The following is a 24,612-nucleotide window of genomic DNA, read 5'->3' on the forward strand; positions in this document are numbered from 1 at the left end:
TAACCCTCTATCGATCGCAGCATTTAGAAGGCAGGGATAGGAGGTGCCCCCTCTCCCCTACAGTCGGCGTCATTGCGAGGGGCCGATCGTTGCCATGGAGACCCGATGTCGTCATGACGAAACCCGGTCACCAGTGTTAGCAATTTAGTTAGATCATGCACAGTGCATTGTGTAACCTGTGTCCGCATTGCAATGGTTTATAACCGCGATCAGAGCTGTGAAAGTACCAAAGGAGGCAGAATGTAAAATAAAAAAAATGGTAAAAATAAAAATCACAAAATAATAAGAAAAAATGCATATATTGTACCCACAAATAAATATTTTTTTATAAAAAAGAAAAAAGTACACATCTAGTATCGGCACGTCCAGAACGACCCAACCTATAAAACTGTCCCGCTAGTTAACCCCTTCAGTGAACATTGTAATTAAAAAAAAACAAGAGCAAGGTAAAAAACTGCTTTTTTCATCATACCAACTAACAAAAAGTGGAATAAAACGCGATCTAAAATTCCGAATGTAAATAAAAATAGTACCAATGAATATGTCATCTTGTCCCACAAAAACAAGCCACCATACAGCTCCATGATCGGAAAAGTAAAAAAGTTACAGCTCTCAATAAAGCAATGAGAAAATAAAAAAAATTTCTATAAAATAGTTTTTATTGTGTGAAAGCGCCAAAACATAAAAAAAATCTAAATGTGGTATCGCTGTAATTGTACTGACCCGAAGAATAAAGCTGCCTTATCAATTTCACCACATGTGGAACGGTATGAAAAAAAATTAAAAAACAATTCCTGATTTGCTGTTTTTTGCTCATTCGGCCTCCCAAAAATTGTAATAGAAAGCAATCCAAAAATGTCTTGTGCCTGAAAATGGTACCAAAAAAAAAAATGTCAGCTCGTCCTGCAAAAAACAAGCCCTCCCATAACTCTGTGGGCCGAAGTATGGGGCAATTATAGCTCTCAAAATATGCAAGAACTTATTTTCTGCAAAAAAAAAAACTTTCAGTCTGTGACAGCAGCCAAACATAAAAAAAATATAAATCTGGCAGCGCTGTAATCTTACTGACCTGAACAATAAAGTAGTCTAATAGCTTATACCACATGGGGAACGGCGTAAAAATAAATGAAAACAATTCTTCACCTGCCGTTGGTTTGTTCATTCTGCCTCCCAAAGATCGCAGTAAGGGTCGGTTCACATTTATCATGCGTTCTACACTGAGTGCTTACATCGGGGCTTCTATGTAAACCTCTGAAATATATGATTCAGACGGAACCCTTAATGGAAGATTCCCTGTAATGAGGCAGATGGAGTCACTGTGGATGCCATAGGACCTGTGAAACGGCGTGCATAAAAGTGCAGTCGGCCACAGTTTTGTGCACTTCTGAAAAGGACACTGCTGAACAGAGGCCAGACGAAGTCCAGAGTAACCCTGCTGCTTCATTATAGTGAGTGGCTCCCTGAGTGTTATCTAGTGATGAGCGAATATACTCGTTACTCGAGATTTCCCGAGCACGCTCGGGTGTCCTCCGAGTATTTTTTGGTGTTAGGAGATTGTTTTCATCACCTCAGCTGAATGATTTACAGCTATTAGCCAGGCTGAGTACATGTGGGGGTTGCCTGGTTGCTAGGGAATCCCAACATGTAATCAAGCTGGCTAATAGCTGTAAATCATTCAGCTGCCGCAATGAAAACTTAATCTCCAAGCACTAAAAAATACTCGGAGGACGCTCGAGCGTGCTCAGGAAATCTCGAGTAACGAGTATATTCGCTCATCACTAGTGGTATCATCTGTAGTGGTATCATCTGTATCACATAATTCAGGAATTCAGCAAGCCCAATGTAAGTGCTCATCGTAGAGCGCAGGATAAATGTCATCCAAAATGTTATGTAAAATGTTCCCTACAAAAGCTTCAACTCAATTTACAGAAAAACAAGTCCCCACTCAGGTCTGTCATCTGTTAATGGAAATATAGGGGATTCCACGTTACTGGTATTACAAAGGCTCTGCAAAAAGCGCAATGGCTCCTCACCCCCGAAAAAGAGAAATCAAGCAAATTCTGTACTCCCAAATCCAAATTACACCCTCCCTTCTGGGGTCCATTTTCTCCTGATACCCTTGGGGGAAAAAAAAAAAATTGGGTCTAAAGTAAAAAATTTTGTGAAAAAAAAAAAAGTTAAATGTTTATTTTTCCTTCCTCAGTGCTTCAGTTCCTGTGAAGCACTTGAAGTTCTTGAATGTGGTTTTGAGCAACTTGATGGGTGCAGTTTTTAGAAAGGTGTCAATTTTAATTTTTTTCTGTCATATAGTCCCCTCAGTCACTCCAAATGTGATGTGGGCCCTAAAAAAAAATATTTGCTGGCCAACTTCTTTTAACCCTTCTAACTTCCTAACAAATTTTTTTTTTTTTTTTCGAAAACTGTTCTGATGTAAAGTAGACATGTGGGAAATGTTATTTATTAAATATTTTGCGTGACATAGCTGTCTGGTTTAAGGGCATGAAAATGAAAAGTTTGAAAATTCCAAAATTTTTGCCAAATTTCCGATTTTTTTCACAAATAAAAATAAATTGAATTGAACACATTTTTCCACTATCATGAAACACAACATGTCACGAAAAAACTGTCTCAGAATCAGTGGGAACTGTTGAGGTGTTCCAGAAGAGTCATTACCTCATAAAGTGACACTGGTCAGATTTGCAAAATTTGACCTGGTCATGAAGGTGAAAACAGCCTTGGGGGGATGGGAGGGGGGGAATAAAGGGGTTAAATTACCTGTTTATTTAAAAAAAAAATATTTAGTGCCGGTCGCTAAGAGTCTTTTTGTTGGGATCCCTAGCAATCAGTTGTAATCTTTGAGGAAACCTGGCACTGGTGCCCCAATTCATCTAGACCAGCAAATTTTCATGCCGGTCTTGAAGAGGGGGTGTGTTGGAGTCAAATGCCCCTGATTCATTAAGAGGTGCACCACAAGTGATGTGAAGTGCGCCTCTCCAGTGGCTCCTTCGTTCATGGATATCATATACCGTAACTTATGGCTCCTGGCAACCTCTCATAGTACATTGGCCAAGTACTCGATGTGCAAAATCGTAGGGTGTTTTCTTATTGGTATCTAAACACATATGCATATATAAAAAAGGACTTTTATATCCCAGTGTCCCAGGTTTGCACACTGTTGATGGCATGCCAACACTACTGACGTGCCAACCCTACTTGTACATTGGAAAGTGACAAGTTAGCTGTTTTTCAACCCAGAATGCTATTTGCATATAACCTATGAATGAAGTAAGGACACTGCGCTATCCTCCAGACATTCAATCAAAGTAAATAATGGATAATGGCCTTGCAGTGTTGACTGAATGCACCTATCTTATATTTGACAAGTCTGTAATTATTTGCATGCATTTAGCAAACTTTGCACTCTTCGGGCTTCTTTCAAATTTGTTTCTTTTGAAAAAATAAGAGGCCTCCCGGAGCTGAGATCTGACATCCTGACAACTTAAAATTTAGTATCCACCAGCTGCATAGCAATTGGAGGGTTCCTAGTTGACATCACATCTTTGCTTTGAAGTCTGTCAAACCAACGCCCTTAACGAATGGGACTTAGAAGGGTTCTCCAATGAAAAGAAGATATCACTTATCCAGAGAACAGGTGATATCTTTTTGATTGGAGCGGTTCTGACTGCTGGCATCCGCACTGATCAGCACGTTTTTATCCCCATCAGTGCTCTTTTATTCCCATTAGGAGATGCCGTGCGAATGCCCAGTCGCCGCTCCCTTCATTCTCCATGGAGCTGCCGGAAAAAGCAGAGCTCATCCGCCCCATAGAGAGCAAATCTAGGTACAGTTGGTCATGCACACTGGTGCTCCCTTCTATCAGGTTTGGAACCTCTCCAATCAATTAATTATCACATATCCACAGGACAAATAACAGCAAAACGATGGAAGTGCAGGGTGTCAAACAACCACCAATTTGATATTGATGACCTATCCGTTGGATTGGTCATAAATGTGGTATGACCAGACAAACCCTTAACCTGGACAGCTCAAAAAATGGATCAGTTGCTTGTGAGCCCTGCCTTCTTTTTACCAAATCCAACACCCAGGCCCTAACCGAGGTTTAGATGCATATCTGAAACCATTTGTCTCTCTCAGTTGCACAATTCACAACCAAATATGAGGATTTTTGATACCGCAAAATCTATTTCTCGTAACCTTCATATGGGAACACTGGAAGTAGCAAAACCAAGACCCTCCCCAAACGAAAGGGCACAGTTTCTCCCAATAAAGGCTACAGGAAACAGATCAGATTTTACAGTGAGCAACAAAAATTCTAATTTTTCTTTCTCATTAGTGGACAAAGCATTCATGGGACATTCCATAGCAGTCCCAGGGGTGGGAGAACTGATACCGGTATCATCAAAGAAGAATAGCAATCCCTCAGGTTACCACCTGAGCAACTGCCGGTTGCAGTCCCCTTTGACTAAAACTTTCATTCATTGACACAGTAGTAAGAGCTCAGTGGCCCTAAGGAATAGAAGACCAACCATCTGGAGCTGTATGACACAGGAGGCTTCTAACACACTTGAAATGTGAGTCATGCCCTGGCAGCGGCGCCTTAGCTTAGCCCGATCTTCCACATTGGCAGATCGAAACCAATGAACAGTGGTAGCCCAAGAGGCGGCCCAACATCTGCAAGAGCAAACTGGGATAACCAACAAGCCATCTGAATGACTCTGTGAGAGACAGGAGAGCTTCACAGTTTTGACTACATCAGATTAAGTAAGAACCTCTCAGGGAGATGAGAAGTGAACTACCTACAGGAAGGAGAACAATCTCCCCATTAAGGTGGAGAACATGCTAGGGAGAAAGGGTGACGAATGCAAGACTACTCTATCCCAAAAAAAGAGAGAGACAGGTGAAAACCATCGCTAGGAGCTTTGCCTGATGGAAGAGATCGCTAATAGTGATGAGCGTTGCTCGGGTTTTCTCGAGCACGCTCAGGTGACCTCCGAGTATTTGTTAGTGTTCGGAGATTTAGTTTTCACCGCCTCAGCTGAATGATTTACAGCTATTAGCCAGCTTGATTACATGTGGGGATTCCCTAGTAGCCAGGTAACCCCCACATGTACTCAGGCTGGCTAGTAGATGTAAATCAATCAGCTGAGGCGATGAAAACTTAATCTCCGAACACTAACAAATACTCGGAGGTCACCTGAGTGTGCTCGGGAAAACCCGAGCAACGAGTATATTCGCTCATCACTAAGAAGAAGAAATCATTGGGTGTTAGCTGGGCAGGTGCAGGATCTTGTGGAGGAGCTGAGGTTTTTTCCCAAGCTTTTATTCTTGGTGTCAGCCTCCAAGTAGCGGCATATTAACCATGGTTCCTGTGCCCTCTCAATGAAGCGCCTAAGAAAATAAAGTTTGTAACTAAAATTGGACGTGCCCATGTTCTTTATAGTTTAGGGTGAGCCTGTGGTAGACCTCCAGTGAGAGAAATGTTATTGTGGCACCCAGGAAGGAATCTTCATGCTCCTGACTTTAAGTCAATGGATAATATTCTCAGAATATTTGCATCTTTGTATAAATATGTTCTAGAGAATTGTTCTTTTACTACAGCAACATAATTTTCCTTGTCAGGTAATGTTCTACATTGCCCAAGAGCTCAGGGCCAAGGAGTTTTATGTAGAACTAGTCAATTGACCCCGTCCTTTATATTTGTAACATTTTTCCCCTCCGGCTCCTGTACACGACGTTATTTACTTTTTATTACATATCTTCGTGTAATATCATGGGCATTTTGTGGCTGCAGAGCCTTCTCTATACATCTTGTGTCATTTACTTGTGTACATTTAGATGTGATTAGGCCTCACGCTGGTTTTCCCGACCTGTGTTCTTTATTAGAGTTTCATGACTCATTACAAGCTTCTGTGTCTGCTGAGTCTCCGTGGGGTTTCCTGCTGGAAGAAAATTCATTTACCAGAGCAAATCTGTACTCGCAGCATCTCTGCAGCTCTCATTAATGTACAACGAATCCAGGAAAATTAGCTATTGAGCTTTCTCAGAAATAAGTGACAATAGTGTCTTCGTTTTGGTCTTAAAGGATATGGATGCTGTCGAAAAAAGAAATGTTATCGTGAAAATTTTGCACCGTTTGACTTCTACAGATTCTTTTATTTCTTACACATTGCTGGTTATGCATAAACTAAGAATCCTTCAGTGACCCCCGTTCTGATGGGGAATTTGTATCTTTATTAATCAGTCTTTTTGTAAACTCATTCACATTGGTTTATGACCACATCAAAGTTGATCTGAATTTTGATGTAGTCACAAATCACATGAGAGGTGCTCAGAAAATGTTAACCTTTGATTGAAGGTCTCTTTTGAGAGTAGATAGGGAAAGACATATCAAGTCATCTTCTCCAGCGCTGCTAAAACTGGCAAGGCGCAGTGCCGGACTAGTCTCATGTTCGGCTATGGTGCCCGGCTGGTTCCTCAAAGTGTATATTCTCTGAAATGCCTGGAACATTCCTGAGAATAATATACCTGACTGCAATTCTTGCTGACAGTGGTCTGGGCAGTGTGAATCGCCTGTCAGTTTCAATGTAAAGATGTTTGTCCATCTTAGATATTTATGGTGTATGCACTGGATTTGCCATAATGTCTAGTAGATGCGGTTTCCTCCGAAAACCTCTCCTGTTGAAAAAATAAGGGTTACCTTGACTCTCATGCCTCCTGGAGATGTGGTGACATTTCATCTACCCATGTGTGCGGCTCTTTATTTTAGTCTTTGAGAGTTATGGGAAAAACTACTACAGACTTTGAACTAATGTAGTTGCACATATGCACAGCCATCTCTCTTATTATACTTGTTCTGATTGTAGTTAGAGAAAAAAAAATTATTTAATGATTAAAAAGTGAAGACCAATATGGCTGTACTTCTTATCGTCAGTTTTTCAAAAATAGCCTCTGAAATCAGCTGAAAACTTCTAATGACCAAAAGCAAAAGTAACATAACGCAGTAGCCAGAGTTTAGCAAATAACTTCTAATTCAGGGATGTCAAACTCAAATACACATGGGCCAAAATTAAAAACTTGGACAAAGTCGCGGGTCATCGTTAATATTTATTTTAAAAAATGGGTACTATTGAGAAACCTTTTCCTTATCCAATATGGAAACAAACTTAAGGGGGCTGTCCACAAACAAAGTACATTTTAATTAATATATATTAAGACTGACGACATGACCGGTATTATATAACATTGGGTATTTCCTCATGGGCAGGGGCGTACATAGAAATCATGGGGTCCCATAGAAGAAATTCTAATTGGGCCTTGTCCCCCCAAACCCCACATCCAAAAAAAGTTTTAATATTCAGTTGGGTCACAAAACAGCATATCTCAAAACTTTGCCACCCTATATTGCCCGCAAACACAGTAGGATACCCCCACAGTACTTTCCACACATACGTTGTGATGACCCAACTGTTAACCCCCCTTTAGCTCCCCTGGCAAACTATGATGACCCCAATACAATGTGATCCTCATACAGCCCTCTACACCGTATAATGGGCCCACTTAGTCCTCCATACAGTATACTGGGCTCCGCATAGTCCTCCTTACAGAATAAGGGCCCCACATAGTCCACCATACAGAATAATGGCCCCACATAATCCTCCATATGTGTTGCAGGCCAAATATAATCTCCCTGCGGAGTTTGACATGTATGTTCTAATTTATCTAATATGTGGTCAATTTCATATATTGTCTAGACGAGTTGTTCCAAAAGGAGCAGAACTACTCCGATGATGTGTTGTCCAACATGATCAGCGAGCCCAGAATCAGCTACGGCAACGATGCCCTTATGCCCTCTCTAACGGAGACTAAGACCACAGTGGAGCTTCTCCCTGTGGATGGCGAGTACAATGTTGATCTTCAGCCTTGGCATCCATTTGGTGTGGATCCAGTCCCTGCAAACACTGAGAATGAAGGTAAGAGCACCATTTTGGAGAGGCTCGTTATATGTGATACATATGCATGTCTTTCGATATCTCTGCATGCCCTGCTGTTGTGCTACTTGTGTCCTGCATGGTTGACAATCTGTAACCCTTAAGGTGGCCATAGACATAAGTTATTGTTCGGCAGTCAGTTCTACCTCTGACTGTCCAAGTTAATAGAGACTTTGGGATGTGAGGCTGCAGGACAACTCATGCGATGATTATCACCATGGAATTTGTCATGTGCAAATCCAGTCCGATCCTATTTTTTTTTTTTTTTTTTTACCAATGGCTGATCGGAGAACCTTTGGGCATAAACCAGATTATAACCTACTTATTCTGGTCAAAGTGTAAAAGTTTTTGCAGTTGCAATCATGTCTTGAAACACCAAATGAAGAACTGCATAATACAATAACCTGCATATAAGTTTTGTAGCAGCCTAGGAAATTATCAATTATGACTTTGTCATCCCACAATTTTTAATTGCGTGTTTAAAGGCTTTGCATCTTCTTTAACATGACTTATCAAACATATTAGTGCAATTGGTTTTTATTATGAATTTTTAATTGTTTTGCAACGTCAGCTTACATGTATTGCAATACAGTGCAAGCTGCGTGATGTAGTTTAGTATGTTCAGTGACTGCACCAATATTCATTCCCGTCAGCTCAGTCTGAAACTTCTACAATCATCTCCTTAATGCTGTATTCTGATTTGATGTCAGCAGATTTAAAGGGACTCTGTCACCTGATTTTGGCGGGCCCTGTGTCCGCTCCGATGGGCGGTGTTTTCTCTTGTTTCATTCTCCCCTTCGTTTCCTGCTGGCCGCACTATTTTCTTGAATGTGAGTTGGTTTCCTCCGTAGTACACGCGTGCGCAATGCAATCTTGCCTTGCGCACGCGCAGTATGCTTTGTCCAACTGCGGGCAAAGCCGAAAAGGATTAGTGCGCATGCGCCGCCGCACTAGGTCCCGGAAGTATTTCGCTGTGTTCCAGGACATAGTGCGGCGGCGCATGCGCACTAATGCTTTTCGGCTTTGCCCCCAGTTGGGCAAAGCATACTGCGCGTGTGCCAGGCAAGATTGCATTGCGAACGCGTGTACTACGGAGGAAACCAACTCACATTCAAGTAAAGAGTGCGGCCAGCAGGAAACGAAGGGGTGAATGAAACAAGAGAAAACACCGCCCATCGGAGCGGACACAGGGCCCCCCAAATTCAGTTGACAGAGTCCCTTTAAAGACCGGAGGTCAGCCAATTGTCGCGATAGACACCGAACAGCATCAAGCTGCTTACGATGTATTGAAATAAATTGCAAAAATAAAAGTTAAAAGTTAACATTTTTTAATGAAAATCTATCAAATAATTTTTCTTCTACATAACAAATGCAATGCGATAAAAAAAAAAGATGCAAAGGTGTATGTAGCCTTTAAAGCATTTGTGGGTGGAATGTCGCAGCGTTTGGAGATAGATTGTTTTTTTAAAAAAACATGTACATGAGTTTAGCAAAAAAGAAAAAAAAAAAACATGTCTTGGTCTTTTTCTTTCCTATGCCGGGATCCCCACCGATCACATGTCCTGTCAATCCAGAATATCAGCGTAGATGCTTTCCTTACATGATGTGAGGATATACAGCAGAGCCCGGAAGTGTGCTAGCCTCCTTGTACGTTGTTCCTCCTGTTCTATCCGTCTGGCACATTAACCCTAGTTGCATTTTTACCACTCTATATATTTTCCCTGTGTCTCCTTCCCATTCAGTAAATGATGTATTGTTATTTTTATTTGCTTTTCCTATTTTATTTTATTTTTATATATATATTCTTTTGCTGCACGTTCCCAGTTGAACCAGTTGATGCTCGCCCTGCCGCAGATAGAGGACTCACTACACGACCAGGTATATAACGCTTTGCTTTTCACCTTCCATCCTTAGCACGGTTTTCGCTTGCCTGCTTGCGATTCATTTTTGTATCAGATATATGTGTTTTTCTGTAATTTTTAAGAATCACTTTTTGCATGAACTTGCCCTTGACTTTACAAGCTTGCACCTGCTCAACCATATGTGATAACATCTCTTAGGAATGTTATTTACTTGATATATGCATTACCTTCATTCCCATGATTCATGACATGTATGTTCTGTATTATCCATGTTTTTCTCCATACTGCTGCCCACATGTTTAAAGAGAACCTATCGCCAAGTCAGAATTGGCCAGTTTTTGCTCTTATTTTATTCTTGCTGCTCTCCTCAGTAATCCATTTTTGGGTGGTTGCTTTTTTTTGTTTTGTGTTTTATACAATCTATCATGTGGTTCCAGAGATATGCGTCTTTTAATTTAGTGTTACTTTTTGGGTCTTTATAAAGAGGATGTGGCTCAGAGTAATTAAGCAGTGCAGCTGAAAGACCCGCCTCCGAGGATCCTGTGAGTCACATCCCATATGTAAAGAACATATAAATTAGCCGTACGTAATAAGGTCCATATACCTAGAACTGTCTGATTTTTATTTTTTTTTAAAGCGCAATACTCAGCGGGAATAATATAAGGGCAATAACTGGCCACTATCTTTTTTAAGGGTGTTGTCTAGGATTGGAAAAAAGGGTCCATTTTAATAAACTGTGACACACTTTTATCCATAGTTTGTCTTGTATTGCAGCTTTTCTTTATTTACCTGGCCCATTTTTCTGATCGTAGTTGTTAATTTTATTTTATTTTTTTCAAAAACAACGCTATCAAGGGAATAAAGAAAAGAAAGAATATTTCTCCCTAATATCCCTATTTCAGAGCTCCCCGATTTCCACTCAGCCAATGACAGGCTGCCACGATGACCACCTTCAGCTTGTGATTGGCTGAGCAGCATTTCCTGTGTGACGCACTGGCCAACCCCCTACTTCCTTTACATAGCAAATTCACTTTGACAGGTCTTCTTCCTATTTCATATTTCCTCTTGCCCTTTAATAGCTCTAATTTATAGTCTCTCCTACGTCAAGGACCCTGATGTTAGATCCTAGATAACGAAGGGACACTTATTATTAGGTGTCTTCTCTTCTCCAAATGTCTTTCCTTTTTTGCACCTCTGCTTCAAATATGGGGTGCCAGATCTCAAAATAAATTGATCCTAGACAGACTGACCCACCTGAGATCCGTTGGAACAGCTTCATCTGCCTCTCCATCATCACTATTCTTCTGGTTGTCCCATCAATGTTCTCCTACCTGTCCCACCTCGTCAAGGCTTCCATGATTTCCTTCATCTTCCCTAGTGTGAAGACTTGACCGAGTGCCACATGTTGATATTTGTATAGTCGCGCTTCTTCCAATGGTTTTATTAACTAAAAAAAAATCAAAGGCCTGGGGGATCACCCTAAAAATCTGTATTTCTGATAATCCGTGTCCAGATGTTCCCCCCATTATAGTGCATCCAATGACATTGGTGGTACTAGGCTGACATCAGTCTCGGGATCGCATGCTGTAGGGTTTTATTGGTCGTTACATTTCCCAGCCTCAATGAAGACTATATGGCTCACGGTATAAAGGCGCTTTCTTATGAAACTGTCATCATGGCTAATGTCTCACTGTATTCAGCCATCAGGAGAAAACCTGATTATTGAAAGCACTTTCTGATGTGCCCACCCTCTCCGGGGTATTGCTGCCTGCAATAAAGCTGCATTTATGCGGAAGAAAAGCCTGCTTTCTGACAGCGCTAATAGTTTACAGGAAGCGGAATATTGCTTTTATAGTTTCCTCTTCCATTTTATTTCAGTGTGGTTTTTTTGGTAAATGGTTTTTGTGTAGAGAGTGATTTTAATGTGGCGCAATGTTTGAAAATTACAATTTCAGTTGGGATATGAAAGCTATTTTCCCTTTATTTTCTAATATTTGTTTTTTTTTAGTGTAAATTATTTTTAGATTTGACACTTATACTTTAAGATGCTTTTACTTTTTTACCTTAATTTTTTTTTATACAAGTACAATGTAAACTACTCAACAAATCCATACTAAAGTCTTCGAAACATAAGATAAAAGTCATGAACCCCAACAATTTCAGTGGGACCAGAAGATCATCTGATATGCATGGAGGCCTCTTGGCTCTTCCCCAGCAGATGATGTCTCGGGCGATTGGCATTTTAGTCAACCAAGATAAGCCGCTGCCTGTTGTGTCTGACATCGACTTTCTTCTCTCTAGCCATTGAAAATGCTCAGCCAAGTTGAGAGGTCACGTGACACCTTGTGCCAAAATTAAGGTATAAGTTTCTGGCATAAAGTAAGCCAACTGATGGGTGACGAAAGATGCCCCAAATGTGACAAACCACATGAGCCACTGTGATAAATCCAACACGTTTTTAAACTATCCAGTCTCAATTTCCACTTTGTAAAAGATTAAACTGGATTAGTAAATCTGACCCCAATTTTTTTTTTTTACTTCTGATAGAAGTAAATAGTTACATAAAAAAATAAAACCCATCAACTTTCAAAGTGAATGAAATAACTGTTGTCTTCTGTCCTACTCTACACAGCAAAGCTAAACATTGAGCTAAGGCATCTGCTCGTGTTGTTAATGATGCAGCCCAAACAGAATACAATGAATGATATGAGTCTGCCCAGCGAGCACGAACCCCCCACACTGTTCCAGCATATGCAGGGCTTGTCTATCTGAGCCTGCCAAATTCATGCTTCATTTCCTCGGGTAAATGGCGTGATAATAGATTTGTGTTGACAACGAATGCTCTTAAACTCAGGAAGAAAACACTTTACATTATGATAGCCGCCCAATATCTGTGCAGTCAGTTTTCTGAGTGACCTCTTACCTTCAAGTGACCGGCTGGAGAAGCCACATGGTTTATGGCCGTATTGAGATATTGGAAATTAGGGATACACGTATATTGCGGAATTGATTGGCAGACACCATTGTTGACTTATATACAAGCCATGAGTAATAGAAGCCAGAGTAATAGGTATTTCCGGCCCTAATACGTTTTCTACTGGGCTAAACCTCCATTTCACTTCTAGACGGGTGAATGATGTGCTAACTTATCCAAATAATATTGGATTCTTGCTTCATCATGCAATATTACGGAGGATTAGTTGATAAATGTATGATCATTGGGGCCTGACTACTGAAAACGCCATGATCATTTAGGTTGGTATTCTCAAGTATCAAACTTAAGAATTTCCCAATTTCTGAGTGTCCGACCACAGCGACCCCCACCGATCCAGAGAACTGGGGTTCTGAGGAGCCCCATGTGAATGGGAGCTGTGGATGATCACACTCACTACCATTTCATTCTTTCTTATGGGAGTCCCGAAGACCATCTGAGTGTGGTCCCATCAAGAATGAATGGAGCGGCAATACACATTGGCCCAGCGTTGGGACCCCAGCGATCTGGAAGTTTTCCTCTTTCCCACGGATAGGTGATAACTTTCAGCCTTGAGAATACACCTTTAAAATAGCAGAAAGTGTTAATGAGGACAAGGCAGCTGATATTGCTCTGTCACGCTGCTTGAATTATAAACGCAGACTGGTTGCTTTAGGCAGGATTCAGACTGTGTTTGCTATTACGATCAGTGACTCCGTCAGGACTTACGTCTGAATCCCAGCAAAATGGAATTCAGGTGTATGCACTGACAGGGCCATTGACTATAACGTGTGTGTTCTGTTGTGCATAGTTTTCGGACTTCTATATGCTTAGTTCAGGTTCGCAGTAAGACGTAGACAACAACATAATGTAATTAAATTGTGTTTACAAGAACATTAAGCTAATTAAAAAATACAAAATATATACATGTACAATCTAAATGACAAGAACATTGAGCTTGTAATGAGACACACATTTATATATATACTCATTGGGGTGCTCGAGTACCCTCGTTACTAAATCAAGTATCGTGGGTGCTCGAGTCACACTCACCGCATGTTTTGCAGCTGGTAGACGGCCAATAAATATGCGGGGATTGCCTGCCATACACGGTAATGCTGTTGCCATGTTGGCTACTGGAATTAGATGCGGTAAATCTGCAGGGGTTTTTTTGTTTTTTTCAAAGCCCATGCTTTGTGAGTGGATTTACACATGTCTTTTTAGCCTGGTTTTAATAAATTAATCACTTGAAAAAATGATGTAGGATCCCCTATTTTTGATAACCAGACAAGGTAAAGCAGACAGCTGTGGGCTTATAGTGTCATGCCAGGAGGGTACCTGGTTATTGGGCCCATCCCAGTCTAAAAATAAAAGCCTGCAGCCACCCCATAATTAGCGCATTACAGCTGTAATTCGTAAAAAATCACATCTGCCATGAAGTCCTGGGGTTAGTAATAGAGCGGTGTCTACTAGACACCCCCATTATTAACCCCATAATAAAAAATAAATGAAAACACACACACAGAAAAAAACTCTTTGTTTGAATAAAGACTCCTATACACAGACACACACACACCCTTGTTCATCAATTCACTGTAGGAAAAAAAAAACCTGCCGATCCTACGTAATCCAACAAATCCGAAAAAGTCCAGAAAAGGATAACTGAAAGACAGAAATAAAAACAATATACATTCCCTCGTTCACCAACTTATTACCCAAAACGTTGACACTAAACTCGGCTGTAGTCAACGTTCCCAGATGTCTACAGTGACTGTTAATAGCAGTACTATCTAATGTGATGTGCCAATTCTGGTGCTGCTGCATGTTGGTATTTTTAGGCTGTGACTGGCCCAATAACCAGCGACTTTCCCAGCCTGATAATATAAGCCTTCAGCTGTCTGCTTTACCTTAGCTGGTTATCAAAGATAGGAGGGCCCCCACTTTATCATTTATTTTGTTAATCCATTTACAGTAAACTACACACACATGTTACTAATTATATATATGCTAGATGGTGGCCCGATTCTAATGCATCGGGTATTCTAGAATATGCATGTCCACGTAGTATATTGCCCAGTCACGTAGTATATTGCCCAGTGACGTAGTATATTGCCCAGTGACGTAGTATATTGCTCAGTGACGTAGTATATTGCCCAGTGACGTAGTATATTGCCCAGGCACGTAGTATATTGCCCAGGCACGTAGTATATTGCCCAGTTACGTAGTATACAGCACAGAGCCACGTAGTATATTGCCCAGTTACGTAGTATACAGCACAGAGCCACGTAGTATATTGCACAGCAACGTAGTATACAGCACAGAGCCACGTAGTATATTGCCCAGTGACGTAGTATATTGCCCAGTGACGTATATTGCACAGCGACGTAGTATACAGCACAGAGCCACATAGTATATTGCACAGCCCCGTAGTATAGTGCCCAGCCACATATGTGACAGGTTAAAAAATAAACATATACTTACCTTCCGAGGGGCCCCTTGTAGTTCTGTCGCCTGTGTTCGGTTCAGGCGGCAGCTTCCGGTCCGAGGGTGTGATGTTCTCGTGGTCACATGACTGTGACATCACGGCAGGTCCTTCTCGCGCAGGGCCTGTGATGACGTCGCGGTCACATGACTGTGACGTCACGGCAGGTCCTTGTCACACACCAACCTTAGCACTGGAACCTGCCGCATGCATGGACCAGTCACCGGAGCGTTGGAAAGGCTGCGGAAGGTGAGTATATAATGATTTGTTTTGTTTTTTTAATTATTTTTAACATTAGATGTTTTTACTATTGAGGCTGCATAGGCAGCCTCAATAGTAAAAACTTGGTCACACAGGGTTAATAGCGGCGGTAACGGAGTGAGTTACCCGCGGCATAACGCGATCCATTACCGCTGGCATTAACCCTGTGTGAGCCGTGACTACGGGGCACTGACTGCAGGGGGGTAGGGGGAGGGACTAATCGGACTGTGCCCGTCGCTGATTGGTCGCGGCAGCCATGACAGGCAACTGGCGAGACCAGTCAGCGAATGAATATCCGTGACGGAAGTTGCCGACAGAAAGACGGAAGTACCCCTTAGACAATCTAATATATAAAGCTGAATGTGTGTGTGTGTGTATGTATGTATGTATGTCCGGGATTGGCATCTGAACCGTAGCAGCTACAGCCACAAAATTTTGCACAGTCACACGTCTGGACCCCGAGAGCGTCATAGGCTATGTTGTGAGGTGAAATTTTAACCCCGCGCTTTCCAATTCACCAAACAATTTTGCCCCTATCTACATAATGGGGAAAAAGTGAAAGGAAAAGTGTTGGAGGCGTCGCAGCTACAGGCACAAAATTTTGCACAGTCACACGTCTGGACCCTGAGAGCGTCAAAGCTATATTGTGAGGTGAAATTTTAACCCCGCGCTTTCCAAGTCACCAAACAATTTTGCCCCGATTTACATAATGGGGAAAAAATGAAAGGAAAAGTGTTGGAGGCAAATTAACAGCTGCCAGATGTGAACAAGGGGGACTTAAAGAATGACAGCGATGGCACCAAAGAGTATATACTGTACAGTTGCTAAGGTGGGGCCCCAACATGGGATAATCACACCACCACGGGGATATGAACACACACACAAAATGCGCCACACACTACCACGTGCTCGAACACATATACCACCCTCAGTGCACATTTCACCACACATACACCAACCTCGCCACATAAAAGTAGAAACACAAAAGTCGCCGCTCAAAACTCGCCACGCGCAAAACTCTCCACATGCAAAACTCGCCACACGTGCAAAACTCGCCACACGCAAAACTTGCACACGCAGAAAAATTGCCACACGCAGAAAAATTGCCACATGCACAAAAGTTGCAACACATGCAAAAGTTGCCTCACACAAAACTTGCACATACTCAAAAGGCACCACACATAAAACTCGCCACGCGCAAAACTCGCCATGCGCAAAACTTGCTGCACACAACTTGCTACACTAACCTGTCACATGCAACTCGACACACAAAAAGTTGCTACACGCATGTCGCCACACAAAACTCATCTCACAAAAGTCCCTACATGCATGTCGCCACACGCAACTCAACACACACAACTTGACACACGAAACTCGCCCTAAAACACACACAAGTCTGGTATCCTTCAAAAATAAAAATCTGATTAATAAGCAGACAAACTACAAGAGCAACAAATGTACCATATAGGAATCCGGCAGCTGTCAGTCACATGACCAGTCTATTATGTGTATGTGTGAGCTAATATATACTGCCAGGGGGTGGGCTTACTGTTGGCTGGGGATTTATCAGGCTGCCATTTTAGCTTACAAATACTGAGGTAAAAATACTGACCAAATAACGTGTGAACGAGGGCTAATACAGGAGGAGATGGCATACAGCTATATACTATATACAGGAGATGACACACAGGTATATACTATTTACAGGGGAGATGACACACAGGTATATACTATATACAGGAGGAGATGACACACAGATATATACTATATACAGGAGAGATGACACACAGGTATATACTATATAGAGGAGGAGATGACATACAGGTACATACTACATACAGGAGGAGATGACATACAGGTATATACTATATACAGGAGGAGATGACACACAGGTATATACTATATACAGGAGCAGATTACCTACAGGTATATAGTATATACAGGAGGAGATGACACAGGTATATGCTATGTATAGGAGGAGATGACATACAGGTATATACTATATACAGGAGATGACACACAGATATATACTATATATAGGTGAGATGACACACAGGTATATACTATATACAGGAGATTACATACAGGTATATCTAATATATAAAGCTGAATGTGTGTATGTATGTATGTGTGTATGTCCGGGATTGGCATCTGTACCGTCGCAGCTACAGCCACAAAATTTTGCACAGTCACACGTCTGGACCCCGAGAGCGTCATAGGCTATGTTGTGAGGTGAAATTTTAACCCCGCGCGTTCCAATTCACCAAACAATTTTGCTCCTATCTACATAATGGGGAAAAAGTGAAGGGAAAAGTGTTGGAGGAAAATTGACAGCTGCCAGATGTGAACAATGAGGACTTAAAGAATGAGAGCGATGGCGACAAAGAGTATATACCGTACAGTTGCTAAGGTGGGGCCCCGACATGGGATACTCACCACACACGGGGATATGAACACAAACACAAAATGCGCCACACACTACCACGTGCTTGAACACATATACCACCCTCAGCACACATTTCACCACACACACACACCAACCTCGCCACATAAAAGTCGAAACACAAAAGTCACCACTCAAAACTCGCTACATGCAAAACTCGCCATATGCAAAACTAGGCTCACGCAAAACTCGCCACACGTGCAAAACTCACCTCATGGAAAACTCACCTCATGCAAAACTTGCACACACAGAAAAATTGCCACATGTACAAAAGTTGCACCACATGCAAAAGTTGCCTCACACAAAACTTGCACATACTCAAAATGCACCACACATAAAACTCGCCACGCGCAAAACTCGCCATGCACAAATCTTGCTGCACACAACTTGCTACACTAACCTGTCACATGCAACTCAACACACAAAATGTTGCTACACGCATGTCGCCACACAAAACTCATCTCACAAAAGTCGCTACATGCATGTCGCCACACGCAACTCAACACACACAACTTGACACATAAAACTCGCCCTAAAACACACACAAGTCTGGTATTGTCCTTCAAAAATAAAAATCTGATTAATAAGCAAACTACAAGAGCAACAAATGTACCATATAGGAAATACGGCAGCTGTCAGTCACATGACCTGTCTATTATGTGTATGTGTGAGCTAATATATACTGCCAGGGGGGAGGGCTTCCTGTTGGCTGGGGATTTATCAGGCTGCCAATAGCAACCAATCACAGCTCAGCTTCTATTTTGCTACAGTTAATTAACCTGAGCTCTGATTGGTTAATATAGGCAACAAAGACATTCTCAGTATAACAAAGCTAATATATGTTGTGAAATGCTTCTATTTGCTTAGTTTTTGCCTTTTAATAATTACATTTCTATCTATTTGTTTTGTGGTTTTTGTGTGCAGAATAAATTTTTGTTAACACATTCTATTTTGCTAACAGCAGTCATTAACCCGGGCGAAGCCGGGTAGTACAGCTAGTCTAATATATAAAGCTGAATGTGTGTATGTATGTATGTGTGTATGTATGTCCGGGATTGGCATCTGAACCGTCACAGCTACAGCCACAAAATTTTGCACAGTCACACGTCTGGACCCCGAGAGCGTCATAGGCTATATTGTGAGGTGAAATTTTAACCCCGCGCTTTCCAATTCACCAAACAATTTTGCCCCTATCTACATAATGGGGAAAAAATGAAAGGAAAAGTGTTGTAGGCAAATTAACAGCTGCCAGATGTGAACAAGGGGGACTTAAAGAATGAGAGCAATGGCGCCAAAGAGTATATACTGTACAGTTGCTAAGGTGGGGCCCCGACATGGGATAATCACCACACCACCACGGGGATATGAACACACACACAAAATGCGCCACACACTACCACGTGCTCGAACACATATACCACCCTCAGCGCACATTTCACCAAACATACACCAACCTCGCCACATAAAAGTTGAAACACAAAAGTCGCCGCTCAAAACTCGCCACGCGCAAAACTCTCCACATGCAAAACTCACCACACGTGCAAAACTCACCTCATGGAAAACTCGCCACACGCAAAACTTGCACACGCGGAAAAATTGCCACATGCACAAAAGTTGCAACACATGCAAAAGTTGCCTCACACAAAACTTGCACATACTCAAAAGGCACCACACATAAACCTCGCCACGCGCAAAACTCGCCATGCGCAAAACTTGCTGCACACAACTTGCTACACTAACCTGTCACATGCAACTCGACACACAAAAAGTTGCTACACGCATGTCGCCACACAAAACTCATCTCACAAAAGTCTCTACATGCATGTCGCCACACGCAACTCAACACACACAACTTGACACACGAAACTCGCCCTAAAACACACACAAGTCTGGTATTATCCTTCAAAAATAAAAATCTGATTAATAAGCTGACAAACTACAAGAGCAACAAATGTACCATATAGGAATCCGGCAGCTGTCATTCACATGACCAGTCTATTATGTGTATGTGTGAGCTAATATATACTGCCAGGGGGTGGGCTTACTGTTGGCTGGGGATTTATCAGGCTGCCAATTTAGCTTACAAATACTGAGGTAAAAATACTGACCAAATAACGTGTGAACGAGGTCTAATACAGGAGGAGATGACATACAGATATATACTATATACAGGAGGAGATGACACACAGGTATATACTATTTACAGGAGGAGATGACACACAGGTATATACTATATACAGGAGGAGATGACACACAGATATATACTATATACAGGAGAGATGACACACAGGTATATACTATATACAGGGGACATGACACACAGGCATATACTATATACAGGAGAGATGACACACAGGTATCAAGTATATACAGGAGGAGATGACATACAGGTATATACTATATACAGGAGGAGATGACATACAGGTATATACTATATACAGGAGGAGATGACATACAGGTACATACTACATACAGGAGGAGATGACATACAGGTATATACTATATACAGGAGGAGATGACATACAGGTATATACTATATACAGGAGGAGATGACACACAGGTATATACTATTTACAGGGGAGATGACACCGGTATATACTATATGCAGGAGGAGATGACACACAGATATATACTATATACAGGAGAGATGACACACAGGTATATACTACATAGAGGAGGAGATGACATACAGGTACATACTACATACAGCAGGAGATGACATACAGGTATATACTATATACAGAAGGAGATGACACACAGGTATATACTATATACAGGAGCAGATTACCTACAGGTATATAGTATATACAGGAGGAGATGACATACAGGTATATGCTATGTATAGGAGGAGATGACATACAGGTATATACTATATACAGGAGGAGATGACACACAGATATATACTATATATAGGTGAGATGACACACAGGTATATACTATATACAGGAGGAGATTACATACAGGTATATACTATATATAGGAGGAGATGACATACAGGTATATACTATATACAGGGGAGATGACACACAGCAGGTATATACTATATACAGGGGAGATGACATACGGGTATATACTATATACAGGAGATGACATACAGGTGTATACTATATATAAGGGAGATGACAAACATGTATATACTGAGGTGAAAATGAGAGGTGTGAGGTAAAAATGAAAAGGTGTGAGTGCAAAATGAGAGAAGTGAGGGAAAATAGTGGAGTGATCGGAAAATTACAGATGTGGAGGTCGACATGACAAGTGTTAGGGGGGAATGAGAGGAGTGAGGGGGAAAATGAGAGGTGTGAGGGGGAAAATGAGAGGTGTGAGGGAGAAAATGAGAGGTGTGAGGGGGAAAATGAGAGGTGTGAGGGAGAAAATGAGATATGTTAGGGGGAAAATGAAAGATGTGATGGGGAAAATGAGAGGCGTGATGGGAAAATAAGAGAAGTGAGGTGCTATAACTAACCACAGATATTTACTATGCCCAGGCAACGCCGGGCTCTTCAGCTAGCTTAGATTTACAATCTCCATGCTTTTCTCATGGTCAACTTTATGTGGCCTGTTCAAGAGTTGGAACAGCCAAAAATCTGTTTGTCTTTGCACCTGAAGGAAAAACTAAGAATGTCGTTTATCAAAAGGCTCTCGAATAAGTAGTAGAAGATTACTTCACATTACTTGGCCAATTTAGTTAAATCTGTGTGGAATATCTCTGGTGTTGAAATATATGTTGTAAAATGCTTCTATTAGCTTAGTTTTTGCCTTTTAATAATTACATTTCTATCTATTTGTTTTGTGGTTTTTTTGTGCAGAATAAATTTTTGTTAACACATTCTATTTTGCTAACAGCAGTTATTACCCCGGGCGAAGCCGGGTAGTACAGGTAGTTATATATATACACTCACTGGCCACTTTATTAGGTACACCTGTCCAACTTCTTGTTAACACTTAATTTCTAATCAGCCAATCACATGGCGGCAACTCAGTGCATTTAGGCATGTAGACATGGTCAAGACAATCTCCTGCAGTTCAAACCGAGCATCAGTATGGGGAAGAAAGGTGATTTGAGTGCCTTTGAACGTGGCATGGTTGTTGGTGCCAGAAGGGCTGGTCTGAGTATTTCAGAAACTGCTGATCTACTGGGATTTTCACGCACAACCATCTCTAGGGTTTACAGAGAATGGTCCGAAAAAGAAAAAAAATCCAGTGAGCGGCAGTTCTGTGGGCGGAAATGCCTTGTTGATGCCAGAGGTCAGAGGAGAATGGGCAGACTGGTTCGAGCTGATAGAAAGGCAACAGTGACTCAAATCGCCACCCGTTACAACCAAGGTAGGCCTAAGAGCATCTCTGAACGCACAGTGCGTCGAACTTTGAGGCAGATGGGCTACAGCAGCAGAAGACCACACCGTGTACCACTCCTTTCAGCTAAGAACAGGAAACTGAGGCTACAATTTGTACAAGCTCATCGAAATTGGACAGTAGAAGATTGGAAAAACGTTGCTTGGTCTGATGAGTCTCGATTTCTGCTGCGACATTCGGATGGTAGGGTCAGAATTTGGCGTAAACAACATGAAAGCATGGATCCATCCTGCCTTGTATGGAGCATCTTTGGGATGTGCAGCCGACAAATCTGCGGCAACTGTGTGATGCCATCATGTCAATATGGACCAAAATCTCTGAGGAATGCTTCCAGCACCTTGTTGAATCTATGCCACGAAGAATTGAGGCAGTTCTGAAGGCAAAAGGGGGTCCAACCCGTTACTAGCATGGTGTACCTAATAAAGTGGCCGGTGAGTGTAGATCATGGACATACCAAGGAGAGACAAAAACACAAGTGAGCTGAGCTGCAGGGTTTATGTGGAAATTCAGCTGTGCTGTTCCCATTCCATTTGAGCACTCTTTCCATCCATTTCAGCAATTTTCAGCATTTTAGTGCTTGATCATCACTAGTAGAGACCATGGAACTATTACTTACTCCCATAGTTTAAAGGGTTATCTCAATCTTCTGTTAGGGAATATGGACATCATGGCCTTTGGACCACCATGATGACCTATACTTGTATGCAATGATGCATTTCTTGGACACTCAACAAAAACCTTCTTTGTGCAGACGGACCACTGGAGCTGAACCAGTGGTGGTCAACTGATTGTCGCAATCCATATGGAAGCTTTTTTTTTTCTTTAATGACCCAGTGTTTTAGTATACCACCATATATTTAATTATGGTCTTAATATGCAATCAAGTATTTTGTATAGTCTATGGAGATCCACCAATCTAAATATGTTTTAACTTTAATGACAGTCACTTCCATTATGAAAGTAACCTGAAATCGCAGCTTAGTTTAAAAGAGTTGTCCGCTGAAAACAAGTAATCATTTATCCCCTGTCCACAGTAAAGGTGATAACTTACGACCAGTGCGGATCCGACCGACCAGTAGATCAGGGGACTTTTATCCCTGTTGGAATGAGGCAGAAGTGCTCATACCCGAACGCCGCTCTCTATGGGGTTGGAGAGCTCTGTGCTCGGCTTTTTCCTATGCCCCTTCGATAATGATTGGAGCGACAGTCGGACGTCCAACCTGTCATGCCATTATGTTTTGGGGATAAAAATTCTTTGTTCTGCTGATCAGTGCAGGTTCCATTGTTCGGACCCTCACCGATCAGCCTATCGTATATACTGCGACTAGGTGATAACTTGGACAACCTTAATTTATTTACTCACCTATCTCTACAGGGGTATAATGTACAGTGTTTTATAGATTTTCCAGAAATGTTATCGACAGCTTACTTCTTAAAATTAACTGCGCCCTATATACATCAGTACCAATGTGGTGTGGGAGGTTTATTTTTATTTTTTATCTTTTGTAAATGGTTAACCTAAGGCCCTGGAGTGCGTGGGTGGCTCTGGTAACGTTCTATGCATCTCTTTATATTTTTCTTTTCTTTTAATTACAGGATCAGGCCTCACCAACATCAAGACTGAAGAAATTTCTGAAATGAAGATGGATGCTGGCTATGAGGTGCACCACCAGAAGCTGGTAAGCAATGCGACATCATATTGTAGGTTTTATCAGTGACGCCTAAAAGTGGAGCAAAAATAAAGAATTTACTACACAATATATTGATATTAGAAGCAGTCACACTCCCTGTCATCTGTCCTTAAAGAAGTTGTCCGTTACTTTATCATTAATGGTGGCCACTACGTAATCAACAGCTGTGCTGTGCAGGCCAATACCGAGACTAGCCGATCGCCGGGATGTCGGGTCAGACATTGATGACCTTTCCTAAGGATAGGCCAGTCCCAGACAACCCCGTAAACATCCTGCTGCTACACAGACATTAGCGTAAAGTAGAGGAAAGATGGAAGGAAGGATGTCTGCAGGATCCGACTACACAGGGTTTGTTTGTTGTCTGTTACCATAGAGACACATAGGCCTGCAATCGAGCGAATGTTATATGAGTAAGGTTTTCTAGCTAAATACACGTAAGCGAAGCTCGGGATAGGTAATATATGTATGATCTGTGGGACCCCCAAGATCTAAAAAAAAAAAACCAGTAGTCCCAAGTTCCCTGTGTGAATGGAGTGGTAG

General features: G+C 41.7%; 1 protein-coding gene across 4 annotated transcripts in view; it reads left to right on the forward strand.

The window, feature by feature from the left end:
- The window catches only part of APP (amyloid beta precursor protein), a 307,189-nt gene that overhangs the window by 276,212 nt on the left and 6,365 nt on the right, over positions 1-24,612 (forward strand). For 2 of the 4 annotated variants that reach the window (XM_077294003.1, XM_077294001.1), the window contains 3 exons: positions 7,773-7,991; positions 9,834-9,887; positions 23,978-24,060. In XM_077294003.1, the coding sequence (XP_077150118.1) occupies positions 7,773-7,991; positions 9,834-9,887; positions 23,978-24,060 (356 nt within the window). The remainder of the gene's footprint in view (positions 1-7,772; positions 7,992-9,833; positions 9,888-23,977; positions 24,061-24,612) is intronic. The other 2 variants (XM_077293999.1, XM_077294002.1) reach the window with 1 other exon arrangement.

This window comes from Ranitomeya variabilis, chromosome 3, assembly GCF_051348905.1.
Source record: "Ranitomeya variabilis isolate aRanVar5 chromosome 3, aRanVar5.hap1, whole genome shotgun sequence".
Lineage (NCBI taxonomy): Eukaryota > Metazoa > Chordata > Amphibia > Anura > Dendrobatidae > Ranitomeya > Ranitomeya variabilis.